Here is a 23,730-nt window from a genome sequence, read left to right as displayed (position 1 = left end):
GTCCACCAACCCAGGTGTGGCTGAAATTTTATTTCCCTAGTAAAATTCTTTATTTGGTGCCAATACATAGTTAAATTTTTTCCAACCATCACTGAATGGAATCAATGAGATTGATAGGAAGGGTGACGCAGCAGCGAACAAGTTCGTGACTCTAATAGTCACAAAGAAACAAACTTGTTGTATTTGAGTCGGTAACTTTCAGCTGCACATGATAAAGCAATTGAAAATTGGGATAGACCTTTATATATGGTTGAGTGGAAATCCTTCACGAACGTGTGGGTGTAGATATCTATCATGAATTTGTTCAGTATCATAGCAAATTTGTTCACTGGAGAAAGCTGTTAGATATCTATCATGAATTTGTTCACTATCATAGCAAATTTGTTCTCCGGAGAAAGCTGTTAGACATTGTTTTCATTACAGTGACAAGCAAATTATGTTGTCGTTAACAAATGAAATAGCCGTGCAACCAAATTTGCGTTGTCTAGGTTCCGATAGATGGTTTCAAAATGCAGAAAAATAATCACACAAAAATTTGATCCTTTTTTATTGTCATCTTATTTTTGCCGATGTAAACTACTCTTCTCGGATTGAAAACCTCTTGGAAAGCCCTCATGGGCTTACCATAGAATAATATTTATGTTTGCCATTGTTAGCTCTTAGTGGCCCAACATAGAAACCCAAAAAAAAAAAACACAAGTCATGAAGAGCAACTATATCCCCGTTAACTTGAATCAGACCCCAAGAGTGTACAAGATGGAGGAACATGGGTTGTGTTACACATGTCCTATGCAGATAAATAAGAACCTTAAAACCTTGTTAGTTTGCAGTAACCTATACTACGAATTCCGGGACCTCTGGTGGGTTCCATGTACATCCAAAAGGATACCGGTTCCAGTAAAGATTCAAAGTATATCCTTTAAAAATTACATAATCAAAACAAGCATATAGGTAAATTTCACCCTGGCATGCAAAAAAAAGGTTCCTTCCCATAAGGTAGTGACACAAAATATATACCAAGCAGCGCCAAAATATATACCACGCGCAACCGTTCCAACCAAAATGAACCCAATGCTACACAAGTTTCTGTTTCCAATGTCGAAATGCTTTGGAGACAGCGTCTTCTGCCAGTTTGTTGTGGGACTTCATCACCAAATCCACCGCCAAGCGCATCCGAGTCGCATTGTAGACATGCTGAAACAACATAACAAGTGAATAGTAGTGTTAGCTACTTAATAGAGGACTCGTGTTTCCATAGTTCATAATAATCTTAACGCATTCAACGTGAACATCAGACTAGCTCTACCTGTACCCCGTAATCTTGCCACAAGTGCTCTCGAATCATCCACTGGGCGACCCACACACCACAGTCCATGCTGTTTGGCCACAAACAGGTCAAAAATTGAGAGTTTTGTTGTTATTAGGCAATACAGAATAGATTACAGCTGAATGTATGCAGGGAAATCACAAATATAAACAAAATATGGAAATAAAGGGTCTTACGAGTCCCCCTGCTGTTGAGGCACCTCCGGCTCCTCGAACTCGAACGTTGAGAACCTGGGACGCATCGCCTCAGGTCCCGATAGCCAGGATTTTCCAAGCGTCACACCCTCCAGGTAAAGTGCCTACAAAATACAATCAGAATTCTTAGATACCAATGATGTATCTTGGCCGGTTGACACAAGGCCATGTATTGGTGCCATGAATGCCACGGCGTACCACCCGAATAATTGCCGTCTTCCTAGCATCCGCTTCACGTGGGTCTCGAAGTGAGTCCAGGTAGACCAGCTTCATCCGCGGGATGTCCACTATCATCAGGTACCAGTGTTGGTCACTCCACATAGGCTGATAAATCTGTAAATTAATCCGGACAAATGGTAAGAATGAAAAGCAGAACAATGTGGTTACCATGCACATAAATACATGAACCCGGCAACGGTGTACCTACCCTGGTGGTCTGGTCAACCTTGCTACGCATGTAGTTGTTGCGTATCGACGTCATGTTCGCCGATGTCAGCGACCGGCCGCAAAGTGCAGCTTGCTGCGATGAAAAAACCGTTATTTAAACACAGGCTTCACATGTGGGTTACCAACAAAACTTACTTGCGAAACCAACAACTTAAACTACAGGTCGGTTACTTACAATGGCTGTGAGGAAAGAAGTGTAGCAATGGGTTTTAGAAATAATAATCACACTCATCATGACTTTTATAACACCGTCGGAATGGCTCGGTTTGACCAGGTGCACCAAGGATTACACGTGTGCACGAACAGGCTAAGTCATATGTTTGCATGAATGGAAACTAAGTAATTTAATGCAAGATATATCCGATCAACAATTCACATGCGGAGAGCATAGTTCACGGCTTGAGGCCGTTATTCCCCTTAAGATTAACAGAAACACCAGCAAACAATATGATCACAAGTTTGTTTGTGCGATGTGAACAAACATACCATGATAATCGTGGGAAGGAACCAACAACTGCGCTTCGACCCATTCGTCAGCATGCGCACCACAGCATTTAGCACCTACACACACAGCAACGTACAAACCATGTCAATATAAGTAAGCATGTGCATTGACGCAGGTTGGGAAGGAGGGGATCGATACATGCTGGAACAGACTCAACTGTTAATTTTATTTTTTTTTACCAACTTTCGTTTTAAATTAAGTCTTACTTAAAGTTTTTAAAATTTTCATTTCTGCCGCCTTTTTTATTAAGTTTTAAGCTAATTCATCAAGAAATTATAAAAACCACACAAGTTTCCAAAATAATACCAAAATTTTTGAATAATAGAACAAACATCAAATTTAAAAAAATATATAATGAAAACTTCCACTAGACAAATAATACTATAGAGACCTATTTAACAGAAAGTACTAACTTCTAAATGTTGCGAGATGAGTACATTATTGGGGATTTTTATTGGAAAAAACAAAATTTCATTTAGAACTAATGATGTTTAAAATAACTTTAATTTTGGGCCAGATCAACTTGCACTTTATTTTACTTAGGTTAAATAATATTTATACATGTAATTAGAGATGTTGCTTTTATTCATTTAACAATATCACATATTTGTAATTAATTCATGTTAACGCAGAAAACGTATTTAAATACAGTTTCTTGTAATAAAAGACATGTATGATGAAATTGCGTACGTATGTACACGGGCTAACTATTTGTTATTTGTTTTTTATGTGAAACTTTTTTTCTTTGGTTTCATGACTGGAGTACCAGAGAGTACTGAGAGTTTTACAAAAATATTAAAATTGAATGAGATAAAAAAAATATAACACGTATCTGTTAATTATTATTACTTATCTTAAAATTGTATGGTTCATATTCAGTTGTATCTCTTAATTATTCTTGCTTGTGACAATTATTTAGGAGCCCAAAGTATTTTATGTCATGAATGTTGTAATAAATAAACTTTTTCATTCAATGAGTGGTAGTTAATATTTGAAATTTATAGAGTAGATCAACTGTTTAAGGATACTTACGTCGTCAACAACCTCACGTTTCGGGGCAAGAGTCATCAGTGCTCCTCTACTTGCAAAGCAGTCGCCGACGTCGACCAGAACCTCACTGCACGTATTGTAACATGAACAGCAAGATGTTACTATGACCATGCTTTACATAGCTTAACAACGATGTGGCACGTTGGAATCAATGTGGTCACAACTGAGTGAAGTTGGAAGAGATGACTGTTAACACAACATAACCAGAATACGAACCTCTCTGAAAGATCTTGGTTGAAAATGTAAGCGGCGACTGCCAAGTCCACTAAAGACAAGTTCATTTCTTCCGTCGGACGGAAGACCAAGTTCATGGACTACGAGATGCCCAATGAGTTATAGTTAAGGCCAGCAGATAAGACATGGTGAATAAACTAACCCAAAACGCCAAAACTCTTATCATCACACGTATACACGCACCTTTGGAATGGCCTCCACATGTATACTATGTTGTCCGCTTAAGTTGACGACTCCAGTAGAATCTAAAGGATGGACATCGCGCTTCTGCCGGCCAGGAGGGCTCGTGGCCTCCACTGCAGGTTTTGGAGTTGTGCGCCCTCGACTCTTGCCCACGCCGTCATCCGAAGTAAGATCCACCTGGAACACATTCATCGAATGGGTTTGCAGATAACCGGCAGATGAAAATAGCTCAATAAAAATGTATTGGAACGAGACAACGGTCAGGGTGCAGCCGAACCGTGGTTCCTTCCGACCTTTGCATGGTTTCCTCATTTGTTTTTTTGATCTCTTGGTGGTAAAGGGAATGTGATCCACGGTAAAGTTAGTGTCAATGACGGGACCTTTTTTCGGCTCCGGGCCTGTGATAATGTTTCCCTGCCGGCAAGTCTTGCTTGTTTTCTTTGGTGCGTGATTCCTTTTCGGTACTTTGATCGCGGGGGTCCTTCGGCAGCATTCGCATTCCCCGCAACGCCCTTTAGTAGGCTCACCAGCCAACACATGCGCCCTCTGCCCGGTAAGCAACTTGATTGCATCCCTTATCTCCGAAACCACCGCAGCATGGCGGGAAACGGCGTCAGACAGTCTCCTTATATCGGTCTTCATTCCCGACACACTTGTCACGACGCTCATTGCAATTGGGGTGCATTCCTGCACAACATTAGAATTGAATGTTACTCTTCGATGAACGACTTTCCTACTAACAGCCATATGACATTTCAAGAGCAGTATGCTTACATGAGTCGGAGCTCCGTAGGAGGACCCGCAACTTGCCGCGGAGGCGACAGGATCGTCCTCCCCCTGCGTAGGTGCACTGCATTGACAATCACAATTTCATGTTGTTATCAGCCTAAGGATGCAGCAGGTTGTTAGCGACTACTTTCTCTACAGGTAGACAGATGACAATAAAAGGGATTCTTACTCACCAATCAGGGCTCGCTTTTAACCTTTTCCTGGCACACGAGGCTGAGCATCTCGAGCTGGAACGGGGAACCCGAAGAAAAGATTTGTTCGGTGGCTCGGCGATGCGGTCGCCTGGCCGCTCCCCAAACGATAGACGCCGGGAACACCTACATAGTCAACAGAACTCACAACTTAGCTTGCAAAGTAAAAAGGGTCAAATATGGATCAATACCACGCAGGAAAAAAAACAATATCCAAGCAAGACAACCTGAGGAAACGCTTCCTAAATTTATGAGTGCATACAGTTAATCGGCTTATGTTGTTACCAATGTAGATATACATAGAGAAAGACAACATTCAACAACGAAAGCTTTCATCAGAAAACCTAGTCGATGCTAAGTCGAAATGCCCTTGTCTCAGACGAATGGGACAACACCTACGGCGAAAACCTTCGACCAAAACCCCCAATTGTTGCACACCCAATCCATGGGGTTCGGTTAACGCCTTCCAGCTATTGTCGGCGACGAAGGCAACCGAAGGGGTGTGCGTCCACCACCGAGCTATACGAGAGAACCCGCTTAACTCGCTCGGGATGGGGACAGCAACTATTGGAGCCATAGACTGGGTTCGTTACGACCGGGACGCAAACAGCCGGTGACGGTCTTCAACCCCAACGGATTCAAACGATGGCCGTAGAGGTGTATCAACCGAGCCCGGGCGAGTAGCTCTTGGCGGCATGAGACCTTGGAAACCCTTTGGGGGTGCTTACGTTGAGGGAGGGGGGACACAACACACGATGATGGCCCTCTACATGCCCTACTCATTTACTCAAAAGGATCCCCCTACCAGAATAGGCTTCCCACGAACTGGCCAATCACCCGACCCACCCGTCCGCATCCCTTCTTCACATGGATCCGGTTTCCCTATGCTCGCTTCCCTGGTGGGCTGTGCCCAATAGCAACATCGACGGATGAAATGGGCTCTTAATTGATGGATCCTTCTTTAAATGTTGCTGGGTGGTTTCCGTAAACATGCGGATACCCTCTTTTTGACCCATGACCCATGAAAACACGATACTATTCAAGATCTGCTTTCTTGACTAAGTTGGGCCATCAACGGACTAAGCCCACAGAGGTGTACAGTGGCTCGTAAATCCTTATTGGATAAATAAGCCCACGAGGAATGGAAAATATTTTCCACCAGCTCAGTTTGGAAAAAAGCATGTCATGTTACAAGGTTTCTAAACCCCACATGTAAAGACCCAAAAAAAAAAAAAACCCACGTGGCACATGTCACTGCGGACAGGACTTTCGTCTACCCTCGCCGGGCACCAATCGCAGTGATTTCCAACTCCCCAACCTCGATGACCTGTACGGAATAGGGAAAACAAATGCAAAGGCTACTGGGTCGCTATTCGGTTAACTCAACTTGATAAAAATTTCTACAACCTATATGAGTAACGTATGCCTCTAGTTAACTTTCTGCCTGCCCAATGTTGTCACCTCATTAGGCGACCATGAAAGGCTGACACAAGCACAGGATAAGCAACTAGGCGCAAACATGGACGACACAACAGGACCATTGGGACAGTGCAAATACATGATGTATCGAGAAAAAAGCAGCCAAAAAAATCATGCAAGGATTGTAATGCGGAATTTACTCACATGGGACCCTACTACACGTGACTAGCGCGGAAGGAGTTCCTGGCACAGTTAGCTGCATGTGTCGAGAATCCGTCAGCCCTCACGGGAGCGGGAGACTCCACCGTCTGGCCGTTTTGTCTCGTAGCTGCAGTAGATTCCCGCGTGGGAATAAGAAGTCGCTTCCAGGGAGAACTTCACATGGGGTTTCAGGGTTCCTCCACCTCTCTCCCTATTACAAGTGGAGTCGAGACCAACAAGTACTGAGGCATTCCTCTAACAATTGTCACGCATGTCCATCTTTGTTGAAGGGAGTTTGCGCACATTTACTGAAATATCCTGACTATATCATCCGATTTGCTAGCTGAATACCACTATGCGTAACCCTATACAGGCCAGTTAAGACACAAAAAGGTTGGCGTGTACATTATCGTCTTTTACCTTTCTGCTTTTCTCGAGAAATGCCCGAGACTGAAGCCTGTTATGTCAATCCAGACGTCGCATCTTATTCAGAAGAATGGGAACAGTTTATGTGCTTTGGCGCGAATATAACATTTCAAGCATGCGAATATTAAACGACGTCGAACCCTAAGGGATAGGCCAATTGAATCTGCAATTTTCTTCGGAAATCATGATTCCATATACAAAGGGTTTTCGAAACCGGACAAGCCAGGTTGGTTCTAATATTTAGAAAATACGTAAAACATGCTGTTTTATATGTTATTTCTATTTTAATCAATAAAAATTAATTTTCTATCATGACAACACTCAAAAATCGTCAATTTTTATATGTTATCTTCATCCTAGTCAAAATTGTCAAATTTTAATATAATAATAATAAACTGAAACATACTAAGATGGAGTACTATAAAAAATGTTTCATAAAAATTATACAAAAAGCAGTACGAACAAACGTTGATAATACTTACAACAAAACCTTCATAACTTAATGTTATTTTTTTTCGTAATAATAATTTAATTATTTAACTAACAGCCATTTCAATTAACATTATCTAAAAAATATTTATTTTATCAGCATATGCTATTAAAATAATAATTTGCCGTCCATATAGATAAACTATTAGTGCAATTATTTAAGGAAATTAGTTCAAAATTCATATTGAAAGGTAAATGTACTCAAACTTCAGGTTCAACAAGCAAGCACACTATCAAACTTATTCGGACCACTCACATATGTACTATTATATGTTACTTAATACGTAATCTTTAGTTTGGATAATAAAATTCACGTTTTATTATATAATGAGTAACTATAATACGTGTTTGTTTCTTATATATATTATTTCTGTTTTGATAACTACACAAATCTTGGTTTATGCTATGGGGAATAGGATTTGTTATGCTGAACTAACTATTACGAACAGGTCCATAGTCGGGTTCATGACGCTGTTGGAAAATATCGGTCAGTCCGGTCCGGTCCAACCCAAATTGTAAGTACACACACCAACAAAGACCAAATGGTCAGAATTCTCCATGAGTTAACCCTGTGGACCCTTACATTTTGCTATAAATATTACTCTCCCACCACAAACTGCATCGCAAAGAAAATCAGGGTAACCTCCCCAACAATTCATAACTCATGCATGCTCCCGTGATGCCAAGGGCGCATCGAACAACCAAGATGTCAAGAGCTACACCCCCCTCGCGATGCAAAAACAAGCTCCCACTCCTATATCTTCATAACCGACTCCATGCATGGGATTGGGTGAAATTGGCAAAAAATATATCAACCTTGTAAGAATCTGACTACCAGGATCCTCGCCGTCCTTGCATGCCGCGGCAAATTTCACGTTTAGGAAGGCCGCGGCGACTAGCAAGCTAGCCACTCTACCAATGTGTCTAGCAACAACCCATGCAAGGTAAGAGAACAGTTTTCTCGAGTTATCCAAATTTATGTTTCTCTTTTTCAATTTTTTTCATGTAACAGTGTCACCTGTTTTCGCTATGTACCCACCATTGCATTTTATTCATAAGTTTCATGCTTTTAACTCATAAGTCGGGCTGATATTAGCAAAAATATTGAAAAACCTAGTGACAGGAGTCTATATTTTTTCATACTCGTGCGGCTCTCATCTCCACGGTGGTAGCTAAAACACGTTTCTGCGAAAATAATAACAAAAGTATTAACACGCTTTCTTTGCTGTTTTATTTTTTACCCTCCGATGCTAAAAATGACTTAATGACATGTAATCCTAATTTAACTCTAACTGCCCTCCGTGAATTATTTGCCGTCCTAAACCTTGTTTTCATTTACGTTAGTAAGAATATTATAACAACAGTCTTTTCAAACTGCGTGTCACAAACCCCAGATTTTGTATCGATGACTGTACACAAAGTTTCTAACCACAAACATAGTTGTTAGCTTTATTAACTTTGTTAATAAATATCACTTTGAAGTGACTTCCCATAAAAAAATAGCATATACCTTTGAACCAAATTTCTAGGCATGGCTTATATCCGTTGCACAAAAATTAATATATGTATGCATGGAATCAACGACCGTACACATGTTTTGGGGACAACAATATTACATGTTCACTTAGACTTTAATAAGTGTCAACTGTGACGTCCAACCATGCAGTTCCATGCATGCGGGTGCAGTTAATAGATCGTAGCCAAATTTTCGTTTGGTGTAAGAATGAAATTAAGGTTTCTTTCTCATTGCAAACTGCCCGGTGAAGGTATAAAATTTTTCTTTCCTTTCTTGTTTACTAACACTACCAGAAATACGGGCGTTACCAACGGAAAGATACCCACGAATCAAAAACAGTGGTAAATTTATATTATCGTGTTAATCACTTGCAACGTATTGTACTTCCGTGGCTAAATTTTTGGAATTTTTCGACGGTTTTATTTGTTCGTGGCCAACTTGAGATGAATTCTCTCAATTACCACAGATCTAATGATCACCGTGACAAATTCATACGATTTTCACTTCAAAATTTTGCGCTTAATTTTGTGTTTTCCTCCATCCCTCTCAAAATATTTTTATGCAGTTTATATTTTTTTCCAATTTTAAACTCTAATCTAAGGTAAATTCAATTTATCAGGGTGCAGGCTTTTCCAATTCCTCAATTGTTAGTTTTTTTTTTCTTCTTTCTTTCGAGTGCTGCCACTGACAAAGTAATAAAGTTTGCTAATAGTTTGATTTTAGATGTGGTTAATCATGTGCAATTTTTTCATTTACTATGATTCTTATACTCTGCCATATCTCCGAATTTTGTTTTTTTCTTACTTACTACTAATTCGCTGATTTTGTTAATTTACCCTTCTTAATTTAATACTAATTTTTTAGTGTGGTTATGTTGTTCATTACTTTATAAAAATCAGATTGTAATGTAATTAAACAGATTAATTCATATACATACAATTTTACTATTTATATTTTTTAGTTGTCAAATTTTTTATTCGTACTCTTTCTGACCAAATGCAGTTTCAGTGCCCAATTCCACACTATGCATTAATTTAAAGACTTTAGTGATGGAATAAAATGATTTAATTAAAAATAAATGTTAAAATTATAAAAAGAGTACCAAAGGAGTACAAAAAAAAGTACATATTTATCTTTAACAAAATAACTCTAATTAATTCTAGAAAATAAAAAATACTAACTATGATTGATTGGAATAATAACTAATTTAATTACTCACTATTAATTTACGACAATATTAATGAACAAAGTCCTAACTCTTAAAATTCAGAATATTAGTTTTATACATACATTTTATTATTCTATCTATTTATTATCATTTGATTAGTTTAATAGAAAAATAAAATAAAATTAATTTTCATTTTCTAACTATGTACAAAATTTGTATTCTTTTTCAATCCAAGGGTATCAAATTCTTAAATTTTAAGTTTATTTATTTTAATTTTTATTGATACCATTTTTTTAAATCCAACAAGTTAAAATTCTAAATTTTAATTAGTATGTAAAATTTTTGAAATATAGTTTAAAGTTATAAAATTTATAATTTAATATTTTTTATTAAAGTTAAATTTTATTCTAAATTAAAATTGAGAGTTACTTCACTAAACAAAATTCAAATTAACATCTATAATAAGATAAATGAAATTTTTAGCGGCAATGTTAAATGTAACTTCTTTTTGGTAGTCCACTTACCCAATTTTCATGGTAACTCCCTCACACTTTTCTTTTTCCCAAATCCCCAAGTTTGATAACATGCCGCCAACCCCTTTGCTAATAACATTTTCTTCGGTTTCTCTAAATCCGTAATTTCTTAGTTCCTATACTCAGATCAAGCCAACTAACCTTTCACTCAATCCGTTTCTGTTTAGGTTCTGAGTACGATCGCACTGGACATTTTGTGGAAGAGCAAGGGATCACGATTTGCAGTTCGAGTGCCATCAGTTCGAGTCGCCAAAGAAACAAGCAAAATCAATCCAAACCCAAATCGTAAAGAAGACTTCCGCTCACCGTCACTCTCTCTGGTAGTGTGCTCTGAATCTTACTTCTCTAAAACACTATCCGATGGATTTAAGTTTTCTCTTCTTGTCCTGTTGTTGGTGGAGATGAGTGCGTTGGCTTGGATTTGCATGTTTTATTCATTTATCCTTTTGATGGTATAGAGAATGAACTACTGGTACAAAGTATAATTTAAATGTATAAATATAAGTAGCTACTTAGTAGTATGTACTAATGTGATTAATTACATTCCTAATTAACCTTAGTTCTCTTTTATATGCTGAAATTCCTAAAATCAACATTATTATGGTAATGCTCATGGCCATAGCAAAGTAGCAAACAAGAGTTATTGTTTACATTCCTTAGCATTTCTTGTGTTTCTTACTTTTGAATCTGATTTTATGCATTTAGTTCTGTATATTCTAAATCACTTCAGAAGAAGAAGTTCCACCATTTAGATCACTATGGTAGCATCCATTCTTCAAACATGTAATTTTTTATATACTCAACTTTTTTAAGAGCCTAATCTTTATGAATATTTCTTTTTATATGAGTGTTATTTTGTGATCATAATAATGTTAGTCAGTGTAGTTCAAACTATTTCCATGAGAGAGATTTTAGTTCGATGTATGAGGAAGAAGGAAGCTCCAAGAATGGTAAGAAGTATTTTATGTATTTACAGGGCAGATTGATCAATAAAAATGAGGTGGCAGTAAAAAAACTTCTTAAAAAATGTAAGGATACTTTATTTGATTTACTTCTTTCTTTCGTTATAGCACTAGACAGTAGTTGAGACTATTTGTTGACGATGATTCTTTCAATTATTAAAGCGTAGTTGTTGTTGTGTGATTGAAATTTGAAATTATTTAACAGAGAACAAGAAGAGAGAATTCATAATTGAAGTGGAGGCTATAGGTCATGTTAGAGATAAATATCTTGTGTGCCTGTTTGGAGGGAGTTAAACAGGTACTTATTTTTAGCAAAGCAAATCATTTTTAGCGTTTGTTTCAATGTTCAAGCTACTAATGGATTAGTATGTGAATAATGGTAACTTAGAGTAATGGATGCATGTTGCCATGGAACAAGGAACACTTACCTGGGAGGTTCGCATGCTCGATAGTTACCTGGCAAGTTCAACTTTCTACTTTAAAATATTGACTTTGATAATTGCTAACACATTTCTATTTTTACTTTTAAATTCTTTGTCTCTAAATGGTTTTGATTGCAATATGATATCTTACTTACATGAAGCAATTGAATTGAAAGTTGTTTAACAGGATATAAGTCTAGCAATATATATATTGATTGATGACGAGTTTAATGAGATATATGTTTTATGTTGTGAAAATGAAAACTCAGCCTTATTGGATATGCATTCTTACTTTTTTTTTTAACTACGTTAAATTATTATTTTAAATAATGTCTTGGGACATTTTTTTCTTGAATTAAGAGATAACACAATCTTATTTGAATGTTTTTGCAGGTACTCCCATGAAGACGTTAAAGATCTAATAATGATGCATTCTGATACTTGATTTTGTAATAGTTTAAACTCATTTACTTCAGGATATTTGCTTTTCAACATTATTACTTAAATTTCACATTTTTATTACTAAGAATACTACTTATATGGATATGGCTACTTTTTTTAATTTTGTATGATATAATTTTGTAATATATATATATATTTTTAATTTATCTTTTATGATTAGCCACGGAAAAAATCGTAGCTAAATAACCCACCAACATTAGCCACAGATAAAATTGTGGCAAAAAAGCCCAGCCTGCTAATATTAGCCACAGAAAAAATTGTGGCGAAATTATACTTGTTGGTTATATGGTTATCATTTAGCCACGGTTTAGAGTGTGGCTAAAGTAGTGAAAACCGTGGCTAACAGGCCAAAAACCGTGGCTAACTGAAAATGCGTCGCCCTTGTTAGCCACGGATACCCATTCGTTGCTAACGCTTCATTGCCACGGTTTTTCTTGATTTTAGCCACGATTTTTTCCGTGGCTAATCACCGTGTTTCTGGTAGTGTAATGACCTCCTGGATTAAAATATTTTTACCTTACATCCCTACCTAATATTAAATGATCCTCAATTCAAGTCACCACATTGTTTGTCGTGTTAGAATTTTTTTTATTTGAAATATCCTTTATGATTGGCATCACGCTTAATTAATATACTTTTTATCCAAACAAATTGGCTTATCTCAGGATTTAACATAAATTTTTGACTTCCTTTCTTGATGCAGTAACTCAAATTCGAATATTCACTTTTAAATATGCCATCTTAAGTTATTATAATTTTCTTATTCAAATATGCATACCACATTTTTTTTTAATGGAGGCTAATTTACAGTAAAGTTAATATAATTAAAATATAATTAATGTTGCATCACTTGTAGTCAGTTTTTTAGAATTTTTTTTTCATGTATGAATAATATTTTTTTAATCTCAACTAATATTTGAAGTCCTAAAATAAATTATTCATATTTGGAAAATTAAACATCGATTTAGTAATTAAATAATTCATTATTTTAAAAAGAACATTATCATTATTAAGTATTTTTATTAATTTTTAGTTTTGTTACTAAATTAGATTTAATGCGACATATATAATTCTTAACAGATTTTTTTTACCGGAAATGAACCTTTCTTGAACTGTGCCGGTGATCTTCTAGTCTCATACAACTTTAGTATCGTTCAAAATAAGTCATGAACTGGTCCTTCATGTAGCTCGTTAAAAGAAACATGTTTTATACCCCACCCACACGAGCTGATCATGACACGGGTAACCATAAACAGTTGCCAACGAAATGCTCACCGTTGCACTGTAATCCCCGTTTGAGTTGGTACCCAGATCCGTTAACTGGCAGGAGGAGACACCTTAAGTTACGCTGAAGGGTGTTAACAACTCCAACGATGCCATCATTATTAATCATGTTAAGTAAAGGTTGAGGGGGGCGGGGAGCAGAGGTTGTCCAACACAACCACCTCCGCCGGCTAATGTAGGCTCGTCATGGCCCTCCAATGCTTGCTTCCATCATCTGTAAATGTCCCGCAGATGCAAATGCTAAGTCTCCCTTTCTAGTTGAATGGCTTCACCCGCAACGCAAATGCAACTGTAGCGGAAGCTTATGCCGCACCCGAGACGTCTGCGCGCGAGTCTACCCGGGTGGCAACCTACTTTGGACATCACCTGGTAAAGCATGCAACCATTTTATGCATAGCCACGCACTAGGATGATGTTATTTGACCGATGAAATACCAACGCCAGTTATTTCTTTTTTTTTATATCAATTTTTAGACACAAGTATAAAAAATATTTCATGTTGGTATTAGGTATTTGAAATTGTGAAAGAAAAAAACATTAACATTCTCGTAAAAAAAAACAAAAAAGCGTCATTGTAGAAAATTATTTTCAAAAATTAGAATAAGTTAAGAATAAAATCGACGTTAACATCTAAAATTATTTTAAAATAACAACACTGAAAATAAACAATAATTATAAAAAATTATCTTAGTGAAAATAGTTCTAACTAATTATATTTAAAAATGAAAACAATAATAAAACAATAACTACAGATAAATTACAGAGGTTAGTTTCGTGTTACCTTTTGGGAAATCATTTTTAAAAGTTCTCATAATATTTTTCTACATTTTATTTTCATAAAAGTTATCATAAGAAAATTATAAGGAATAGCGAATCATGTCGCGCTTAAGATTTAAAAATTATGACACGTGTGAACAATTTACTTCTAGGTCAAACCCATATCATCCATACTTCTCTTCCATCAACTCTGCCAAGGCTGCAAGTTAGGCGTGGTTCCAGCGAAGCCAAGTGATCCCCATGTTACAAGGCGCGGATTATTCAATTAATTCTGATTTAGATTTAATTTTTATTTTAAAATAGGAATAGATATTATTTTGTTTTAAAAAAATTAGATTTTAAATTATTTAGGATTACATATAAACAAGAACAGAAACTTCTCTTCTAGGATTACACTCCATTGACTTCCATTAGTTAACTTTTCATTCCACCCAAGCCCAATTTACCTTAATCCTTATTTTCTCTCTGAACCATGAGCAACTAAACCTCCACTGTTAAGTTTAGGAACTCTATCTAATGTATGGATTGATACTATTATTTTTTTTCTATTCTAATTCATGAATTGATTTATATTTCAAGAGTTGTTATCGTTCTTTATCTTGTGAACGCTTGGGTGGAACGGAAGTATGACCCTCTTTCTAATTGAGTTGTTGTATAACTTGGAAAAGCTCTTTACTTGAACAACAACTTGAAAACAATTTCTCCTAAATTTTAATTATCTGGATTTAACGGGATGCGTGACATATAATCCTCTTATTTTTTGGATAATTAGGATTTTTGTGACATATAAACTGGAATTTGATCATGCAGCTTCTAATTGGAATTAGTTGACCAAGAAATTGGAAGTTAATGAATTTTAGAAGAGACTATGAAGGTCAAAGGAATTAGGGTCTAGTCACATATAGTTTGCCATGATTTAAATCTTGCGTGATTAAAATAGTTAATAAAAAAGGACATTCCGGAAAATAAAAAATTCTGAAGTCTTAACTGTTTTCTCGTATATTTTATCTTCAACTTATTTACTTTGCGTCCCAGCCTTCTTATCTTTTGAAGTCACTCTTAAAACTCTTTGAATACCAAAACACTCTTTTCTGTTTGGCTAACTAAGCCAATTAATTAACCATTGTTGCTTGATCCATCAGTCCTCCTGGTTGTTAACTGGTCAAATCGAACATAAGTGTCCCTGGTTTAGGGTTTGAAACCTATGGGCTCTGGTCTTCCTAATTTGCATCCAGGACCCACAAGTGCATCAACCGACGTACGGTCCCCTATCAACCGACCGCCTTGTAACTGGTTACCGCACCGGTCTTTCATTTTAACAGCTACGATTTTGGGTTTCTGCGTTGAGGTTCAAACTTGGCACTTCATCACTCAGGCTTCATGAATCTCCTGCGTACGGATTGTAATCGACGTGCTGCCTCTTATGGTTTACTTTAACCCGTAAGGATGAAGCCATCATATGCATTATTCATGTAACTGGACTTCGGTTTTCCTCGTTATTACGTCTTGCACTCTTTTGAAACCTTTGACCAAATCGAAAAACTCCTTCCTGCCCCGGACCGATCCGCATAGCTCTTCAGAATTTTCGCTCCGCCCTCGGACGAGCATCACAACAAACTGCTAGCTGACTTTACAATCTACGTGTTACCAACACTTTATCCACTACCAAGGCATACCCACATGTACACTAAACAAAGTGGCTCGTCCTATTGCCTTCTTCTAATTAATAGTAACAGTTAGAAGTCAACAAACCCTACACCGGCACACCCGAGACAAGTCTTGCATGAAGTTTTTGTTTTTTATATTGGAGTTACAATGGTGTTTTATAAAAATGTGGATTGATGGGTGTTATTCTCAAAGGTGGAACCGTTTAATTAGAGAAATAGAATTCGGGCCATCCGATTTTTTAGAAGTACAGAAATCGGCTCGTCCGATTTGTAGTGGTACAGAAATCGAAGCGTCCAATTAGTAGAAGGTACACAAAATGGACTGTCCGATTTGCATTAAAAAAATTAAAAGAAATTGAGGTTCACTAATTGGACAGTCCGATTTCTATACCTTTCCGCAATTTCGTACAATACCAAAAATTATAGTGTTTCATTATATCACTACTCTTACTTCCATACCTGAAAAAAAATAGCCGTCTTATACAGCGTTCAATCAGTATATCGCCAACCGGTATACTTACATATTTGAATCTGTCACTATCTTATTTAGTCAACGTTCTAACATATAAATAGAATCAACATATCTAACGTGCAGCTAAACTGTATTCACTTCAACATATTTTTACATCTCAACATTTTTTCGATACTGCGTGTCTGTTTGGATTACAGTTTGCAAACAGGAGTTTGCATAAAATTGATTGTGCAAATTTGATTTTGATCAAAAGTAAGATTGTGTTAAAGTGATTTATGTCTGGTAATTTTTGTATCAAAATAGATTATAGTAAAATAAATGTTGTTTGGCTTATACCATTTAAAATCACTTTTAGATAAAAAATTACTAAAATGGACATCAACTTAAATTTTTTTTATATTGTCCTATTATTTCAATTTAGATATTTAAATTGATTTTATTAGTTAATTTTATAATAAAATTAATATTTACTTACTAAAATAAAAATAACATCTAAAATAGACATAATATATTTTTAAATAAAAAATTATAAATTTTAGATATATATATAAAAGAATATTTAATCAAATATGTTACATTTTTTAAGTATTAAATGTTACTTTAGTATTTTTTTACATCGAACTCTATTTTTAATACTCTCAATAATTTTATTTTTAATATTAATTTGAAATCCAATGTTTATGATTTTATTATTATCTATGATTAATTTTTTTATTTAATTTATCTTTTTTACTGGAATCATTATCTGTATTATAAAAAATTACACTAAAACATAGTATACGATAATTACAATTACAAAGGAGAGTACTGAAAATGATAAAAAAAATTAAATAATTATTTTACAGTGATTGAAACAAATCTAAAAGTTCTTGATGATCTTTTTATATAATATATTTTTAGTACTCTTTTTTTAGTATGTCATAATTTTCTATTATTATTATTATTATTATTTACAGTTATTTTTTTGTTTAATTTACTTTACTTAATAGAATCAATAAATCATATTATAAAAAGATAATAACAAACCTAATATACAAAAATCACAACTAGGCGTATAATGTCAAACAAACATTTAAAAAAAATAATAAATAATAAAAAAATAGAGCACATATAAATAGAAATAACAAGAATTTTATAAATTAATACAATAACATATATAAAGGATGAAGTTGGTAAAAAAGGTAAATAGATGGTTAGTATCTATAGCTAAAAGCACTTTAAGAAAACGCAAAAGCTAAAAATAGTTGCTTCTTGTAAACGTGATTTTGGGCAGCAAAATCACTTCTGCTTTCATGAGGAAAAAAATTTGACGAACCAAAAGTTAAGGCTTTCAAAAAATTTAAACGTGCTTCTTCTCTTACAACGGATTTTCAAACACACCCTGTATGAATTATACTTTTACTATTAATCCAGTAGTGCCTACTCAGATATTTAATAGTTCAATCATATCTTTATTCATTACTTTTTAAATTATATAAAATTATCCAAAACAACTACTGCCTCCTTAATAAAGTAGGGCTTCAGTGGTCACCAAAAAATTTCAGGTGCATATAATCTTTCCCTTTTTTTTTCCCTGCCTTCAATTGGGTTATGCAATCTTTTATTTATTTATTTTTTTTCTCGGATCAAGGGGTCATATACCCATTACTTACTTTCTGAAACCATCCCACCCATTCAATCATGATTCTCCCACAGCCCACTTTTATCCAAGGCCTTGTATGTAGTCCATTCAGCCAGGCCCAATTCCCCCTTCCAAGCACAGCACCTCCTTTTCAAACGGAGCCAATTTCCTCGCGTCCAAGCACAGCTACTCGGCTTCGTGCAAGCTTCACTTCAGCGAACAGTCAGAAGCGGGCTCCCCCTGGACACCTGTCACCATCAGATAACTCTAAGGAGAATATCTGTATCCTCCAATCTGTACCCTATAATTACCCAATATATAATAATATAATAAATATAAACTAATTAATTAGTTATTAAAATAAAAAATATTTACTTTAATATAAAAATAAAATTAAAAATCTTTATTATGAAAAAATACTAGAATTTTATATACTTATTTAATAATAATTAGATTATAACTTGTTGATTATAATTTGTTGAAACTTGATTGTTTTTAAATATATATATATATATTAGGTTTTAGACTATTTTATATTTTTTATTTATGTAGGACCGGTTCTGTCGGTTCAACTAATAATTCATCGGTTGAACTAACAAATTAATAAACCAGTACTCTAATTGGTTTAATTATCGATTCGGTTCTGACAACTATAAATTAAATAAGTCCAAAAGTCAATACAATAACACTAGAGTATGTAAAAAAACGTGACATAATACTACACCTATTTTATTATTATTAATTCTTAAATGTCCTTCGTTAATATTTAAGTTAATCTGTTGTTCTATTGTAACTTCATTTTATTTTATCTTATTTATCCTATTTTAATAATTATTTATCACTTCTTTTTTTTTTTACAAAATACAAAAAAATATAATGATAAAAATATAACTATAAAAAATCTAAATAAAAATAATAAAAAAATTATATTTTTTATTAATATTTTTTATATTTTCATGTTAAAATAGATATAATTTAATATTTAAAAATATAATATTTATATTCATATCTTATTTATTAAATATAGTTTTATATTTCTGTATATTTTATTTTAGTATTTCGTATATATCAACAATACAAATATCGCCTTTATGATTAAAGTAATTTCTTCTTTGATTTAGAAGGATTAATTCACTACAACACAGGCAGAGGATTGCGACAGCCATTTGACGTCGATTTACATAACCGCCGTTAAATAAAAAGACTGCGACAGTTAGGTCGGCAATTTTTTGGACGCAACAATTTAGCGGATGTCCATTAATCTCCTCTCTACCTATTGGAACCTCTCTCACAAATCCTTCTTGCTCACATCATAACACAACACCACACGCTTCCGCATTCGACTTCAAATTGAAATTGCAGCTTAAAGATCCTATCTTTAGGATTCCTAATTCCCCATTGCAAAGTATATTGATATTTTTGGAGATCTACTTGATGTAACACATTGGTTTTGATATATCATTGGCCTCATGGTATTTTTTATATATTGGCAATTTTCTACGAAGAGGAGACATAAAGGGTGTCTATCATAGTTTCAGAGACAAGTTCTAACATTATGAATTATCACTAATCTTCAAAACATGGAACATTTTTATCTTTGCAAAATTTTTGTGAATGGTGATACTTGTCTGTGTTATAATGTTGTGAGAAACTTTTTTATTAGGATAATCCATTGCCATTTCATCTAACTTCAGGAGACCGGAGCGAATACTTGAATTGTATACATTGATAGGGCATTTGATTTGTTCCATGCAGGGCATGTTAAAGTCCATAAAAGTTTCATAGTATTTTAATCAAGTTTCAAATTTTATTCTTCCAAAGACACTATCTCAGCTAATACTCATGGATGATATTTTTTTATTGACTTATTATTTTCTGTTATTCACTACTCTTTTAGATTTTTAAGTGGGCTAGGAAGTTTGAAGATTTTCTTTTAGTTGGTATCTACTCAGATAAAACAATGAGGTATAATTTCTTATTTAGCAAATTTGTTGATTGGTATTATCTAAGTATTATGTTAATATTAAATAAAAGAGTACCAAGTAACAACTTACCTTTAGAGAACGTTGGGGGAGTCACTATCCTATTATGTGTTTTCATGAGCATAGCCTTAACGTGTTGTTTTGCCATTATGTCAATGAAGTCATTGTCGGTACACCTTGAAAAGTTACAAAGCATATAGTATGTCAATTTTTTATGTGTGTAGTGTGCTTGTCTTTTCCATTTTTCTAACCATTCTTAATAAAGCATTGAATGAAATTATCTATGTTTATTTCATATATTTTGTTCCTTTGAATCAAACAGATTATACCTTTAAAGCATTCTGATTGGTAGCATTCTGATTGGTAAAATTTATTTGCAGGTGATGAATTTGATAGGTGATGTAAAAGAAAAGGTAGCCGTCATGGTCGATGACATGATTGATACAGCTGGTGAGTTCATGTCATACTTGTTTGGCAACTACAATAATTTTATATTGCATATTAAAGATGAAAATAGTTACTTGTCTAGTTCTCTACTTAACCACTTAAATTATATTCCTTTATTATAATTATTTTCAAGAGCTTGACATGAGATTGTAGGCTTTTTTACCTATATACGCAGAAAAAATCATTTATTCCCAAAATACGCATCTATGTAAAGAGTTCTCAAATTGCGCAGCTCCATTTTAACTGAGGCACCCACAAAATGGTTTAACCCACCATTTCCATCCTGCTCCACGCGAAATGGAGAGAAGCGGACCTGTGCATGTCAGAGGCTGTATATCAAGCCAGGCAACCACGAAATGGAGCATCTCAGATGGGGCATCCACGAAGTGGCCCAATCCGTCCCTGACACCTGCGAAATGCAGACCTCCGAGGAGCCAGCCACGAAATGGCCCAACAAGTGACTGGCTTCGTTCTTTTCCTTCTTCACAATTTGCTATACAAGATGGCAAAAATTTTTTATCATTAAACAAGAGTGCTCAATGAGACAAATTATGAAATATAATAAAAGGATAAACAAGAAAGGTTAATTACCAACATAGTTCTAAGTTCTAAGTTCTAACATAGGAGAAAATATTCTTAGTGAATCTTTGCATAACTTTAGTGGGTATACAGTTTATCAATACTTTTTCTTTGCATATTCTAACTGATTTAGGGTGTGTTTGTGAAACACGTTGAAGAGGATAAAAGTGCGGTTAAGTACTTTGAACGCTGTTATTTGATGTTTGGCAACTTTTCTTTTCTGAACACGCTAGAAAGCAATAAATTATAGCTTCTGCATTTACTCAACGTACATTTAGATTTGTTACTAGTTATTATTGATTTTTTCATAATTTTTTTAAATAAAAAATATTGAGAGTATTAAAACAATTATTCTAATTTTTGTGCACTGTTTACTATTTTAATTTTTTATAATATGTATTATTTTTTTATTAAAAATGATAAATTAAATAAAAAATTAATTATAAATAATAATAAAATATAACAAATAAAAAATTAAAATCTAAAATAATAATAAAAATAAGATGATTAAGAGTACTTAAAAAGTACTAAAATATGTTATTTTATATATTATTTTTAATTTAATAAATAAATATTAATTTTTAATATAAAAAATACTTAAAAATTTGTCAATTTTTATATGTTATTTTTAATTTTATAAATAAATATTAATTTTTATTATAATAATAAAAAATTATAATATACTAAAATAGAATACTATAAAAAATATTATATAAAAAATACTAAAAAAATATAAAAAAATTAAATATATTTAAAAAAATAATATTATAATTTAATATTATATTTTTTATTAATTAATTAATTATTTATCTAGGACTGATTTTAACTAATATTATCCAAACAATATTTATTTTATCAAAATAAATTTTGGTAAAAATTGCCAAACATAAATCATGTTGGCACAAACTCACTTCTACTCAAAATCAATTTAAAAAAATCACTTTTATTCATACTCCAGTTTGATCAACGTAAATCCAAACACACACTTGGTTTGTCCATTTCGCATTTGTCGTCCCTGATTTGGTCTATCCATTTCGTTCCTGCCACCCATGAAATGGGATCTCTATTTCGTGCATGTTGTACCTGACATGGTGCTCCCATTTCGTGGGCACCTAGCCTGAAATGGTGTTGAAATCCATTTCGTGGCCGCCATGTATGAAATGGAGCTGCGCATTTTGAGAACAGTTTTCACTTATGCGCATTTTGGGAATAAATGAATTTTTCGTGCGTATATAAGTAAAAAAGCCTGAGATTGTATGCAACTTCTAAGATTTTTGATTGTTTGTCAGTAATTTTTCTTTATTTTTCCTTTAATAATGGTAGAAATTGTGTTTTAAATGACACTTATAGTACGCATACCCTTATAGGTTTTGTAGTTTTTCTTTTGCTTTCTTGCTCTTCTGTTTTTTTTTTAAGAGTTTTTTCAAAACAATTTTACTATACTGTTCTCATTTACTACTGTTGTTTTTGTTGCTGGTGGAATTTTTTTGTATATACTTCAGTCAAATAATACATAATCTTTCTGATTCTATATTATTATGCAACTTCTCCTTAATATTATTTATTTAGTGTTCTTTAATACTAATATCTCAAGTTTAATAAAAAAATTTGTAAAGAGAATAAGGTATAGTAAAGAAAAAGGGTCTAAACTAATGTAACTATTCAGTTTTTTTTGCCCATGTATAAAATTGTGGCGGTTCAAAACTGTCGCATTTTTTTAAAAAATTCTATATAAATTTGTGGCGGGTTTAAAACTGTCACAAGTTTTTTTAAAATCTATTGATCAAATAGTGACAGTTTTGTAACAACCGCAAAATCAATTATCTAATTTGCTGCAGTTGTGCCAGTGGTTCATTATAACTGCTGCAAAATCAAATCTCTACCCCTTAAATTATAACGTTTTTAAAACTATTGGTATATATACTATTTTGTGGTAGTCCCTATAAAAATTGTTGCTATTCGACGTGTCTCTTGTAGTAAATAGATGACTATTTCAAATGAAAAAAAAAAAAATCACCTAGCAATTATACTCATTTCTTAATCAATGTAACTTGTTAGGTGAAAATAACAGGTCTAGCCTAAATGTGTAATGCTCTAATTATATTAAAGCCATTTCATTTCTTGTTCAAAAGAACTAATTGGATTTTAATTTATAATTTATCATAAACAAGTTAAAATCGTTGTGCAGGTATGATAAGCTAACAATGATTTTATCTTAAATTTCTTTTTAATACTTCAATGAATTAAATTTACTTTTAATTGCAATTTTTTATTTATTTTGGACTTGCTTTTGATTAAAATATTATCTCCATAATTTTTTTTTTCTTTTTAAACAATTTTACTATGTTTTAAATTTATTTTCCAAATAATAACATTCTCATTT

General features: G+C 33.8%; 1 protein-coding gene and 1 long non-coding RNA gene across 7 annotated transcripts; one reads left to right on the top strand and one right to left on the bottom strand.

Annotated features, from left to right (window-relative positions):
* Positions 1 to 703: 703 nt before the first annotated feature.
* LOC112728450 (uncharacterized) lies at positions 704 to 5,705 on the bottom strand. 4 transcript variants are annotated; one of them, XM_025778589.3, is made up of 12 exons: positions 5,148 to 5,705; positions 4,903 to 5,046; positions 4,715 to 4,790; positions 3,941 to 4,627; positions 3,740 to 3,837; positions 3,506 to 3,590; positions 2,455 to 2,529; positions 1,949 to 2,041; positions 1,720 to 1,854; positions 1,504 to 1,625; positions 1,307 to 1,376; positions 704 to 1,194 (listed from the first exon to the last, which is right to left on the bottom strand). In XM_025778589.3, the coding sequence occupies exons 1-12, from the start codon at positions 5,234 to 5,236 to the stop codon at positions 1,075 to 1,077; spliced, it is 1,794 nt and encodes a 597-aa protein (XP_025634374.1). In that variant the 5' UTR covers positions 5,237 to 5,705; the 3' UTR covers positions 704 to 1,074. The 4 variants fall into 4 exon arrangements, with proteins under 4 accessions (XP_025634374.1, XP_072065945.1, XP_025634371.1 ...); XM_072209844.1 differs by having other exon boundaries at positions 1,723 to 1,854; XM_025778586.2 differs by having other exon boundaries at positions 5,265 to 5,681.
* A 2,367-nt stretch (positions 5,706 to 8,072) lies between these two features.
* On the top strand, positions 8,073 to 12,642 carry LOC112728448 (uncharacterized). Of its 3 annotated transcripts, XR_011869226.1 has the most exons (6): positions 8,073 to 8,399; positions 10,840 to 10,992; positions 11,649 to 11,700; positions 11,840 to 11,932; positions 12,023 to 12,093; positions 12,450 to 12,640. It is a non-coding gene; the product is annotated as an uncharacterized lncRNA (long non-coding RNA). The 3 variants fall into 3 exon arrangements; XR_003166240.3 differs by having other exon boundaries at positions 10,840 to 11,700; positions 12,450 to 12,642; XR_011869227.1 differs by lacking the exon at positions 11,649 to 11,700 and having other exon boundaries at positions 8,074 to 8,399.
* Positions 12,643 to 23,730: the final 11,088 nt, after the last annotated feature.

Source organism: Arachis hypogaea, chromosome 12 (assembly GCF_003086295.3).
Source record: "Arachis hypogaea cultivar Tifrunner chromosome 12, arahy.Tifrunner.gnm2.J5K5, whole genome shotgun sequence".
NCBI lineage: Eukaryota > Viridiplantae > Streptophyta > Magnoliopsida > Fabales > Fabaceae > Arachis > Arachis hypogaea.
Note: the sequence above shows the minus strand (reverse complement) of the source record. Positions and strands in the feature narration are given on the sequence as shown.

What these genes read in the sequence shown, in the direction of transcription:
- LOC112728450 (XM_025778586.2), bottom strand. Translation starts at nt 5,497, where the DNA reads ATGGCTCCAATAGTTGCTGTCCCCATCCCGAGCGAGTTAAGCGGGTTC. An exon ending in CCTACGGAGCTCCGACTCAT is followed by an intron (nt 4,628 to 4,714) that starts GTAAGCATACTG and finishes AATGTTGTGCAG; the next exon opens with GAATGCACCCCAATTGCAAT. An exon ending in GGCAAGATTACGGGGTACAG is followed by an intron (nt 1,195 to 1,306) that starts GTAGAGCTAGTC and finishes ATGTTGTTTCAG; the next exon opens with CATGTCTACAATGCGACTCG.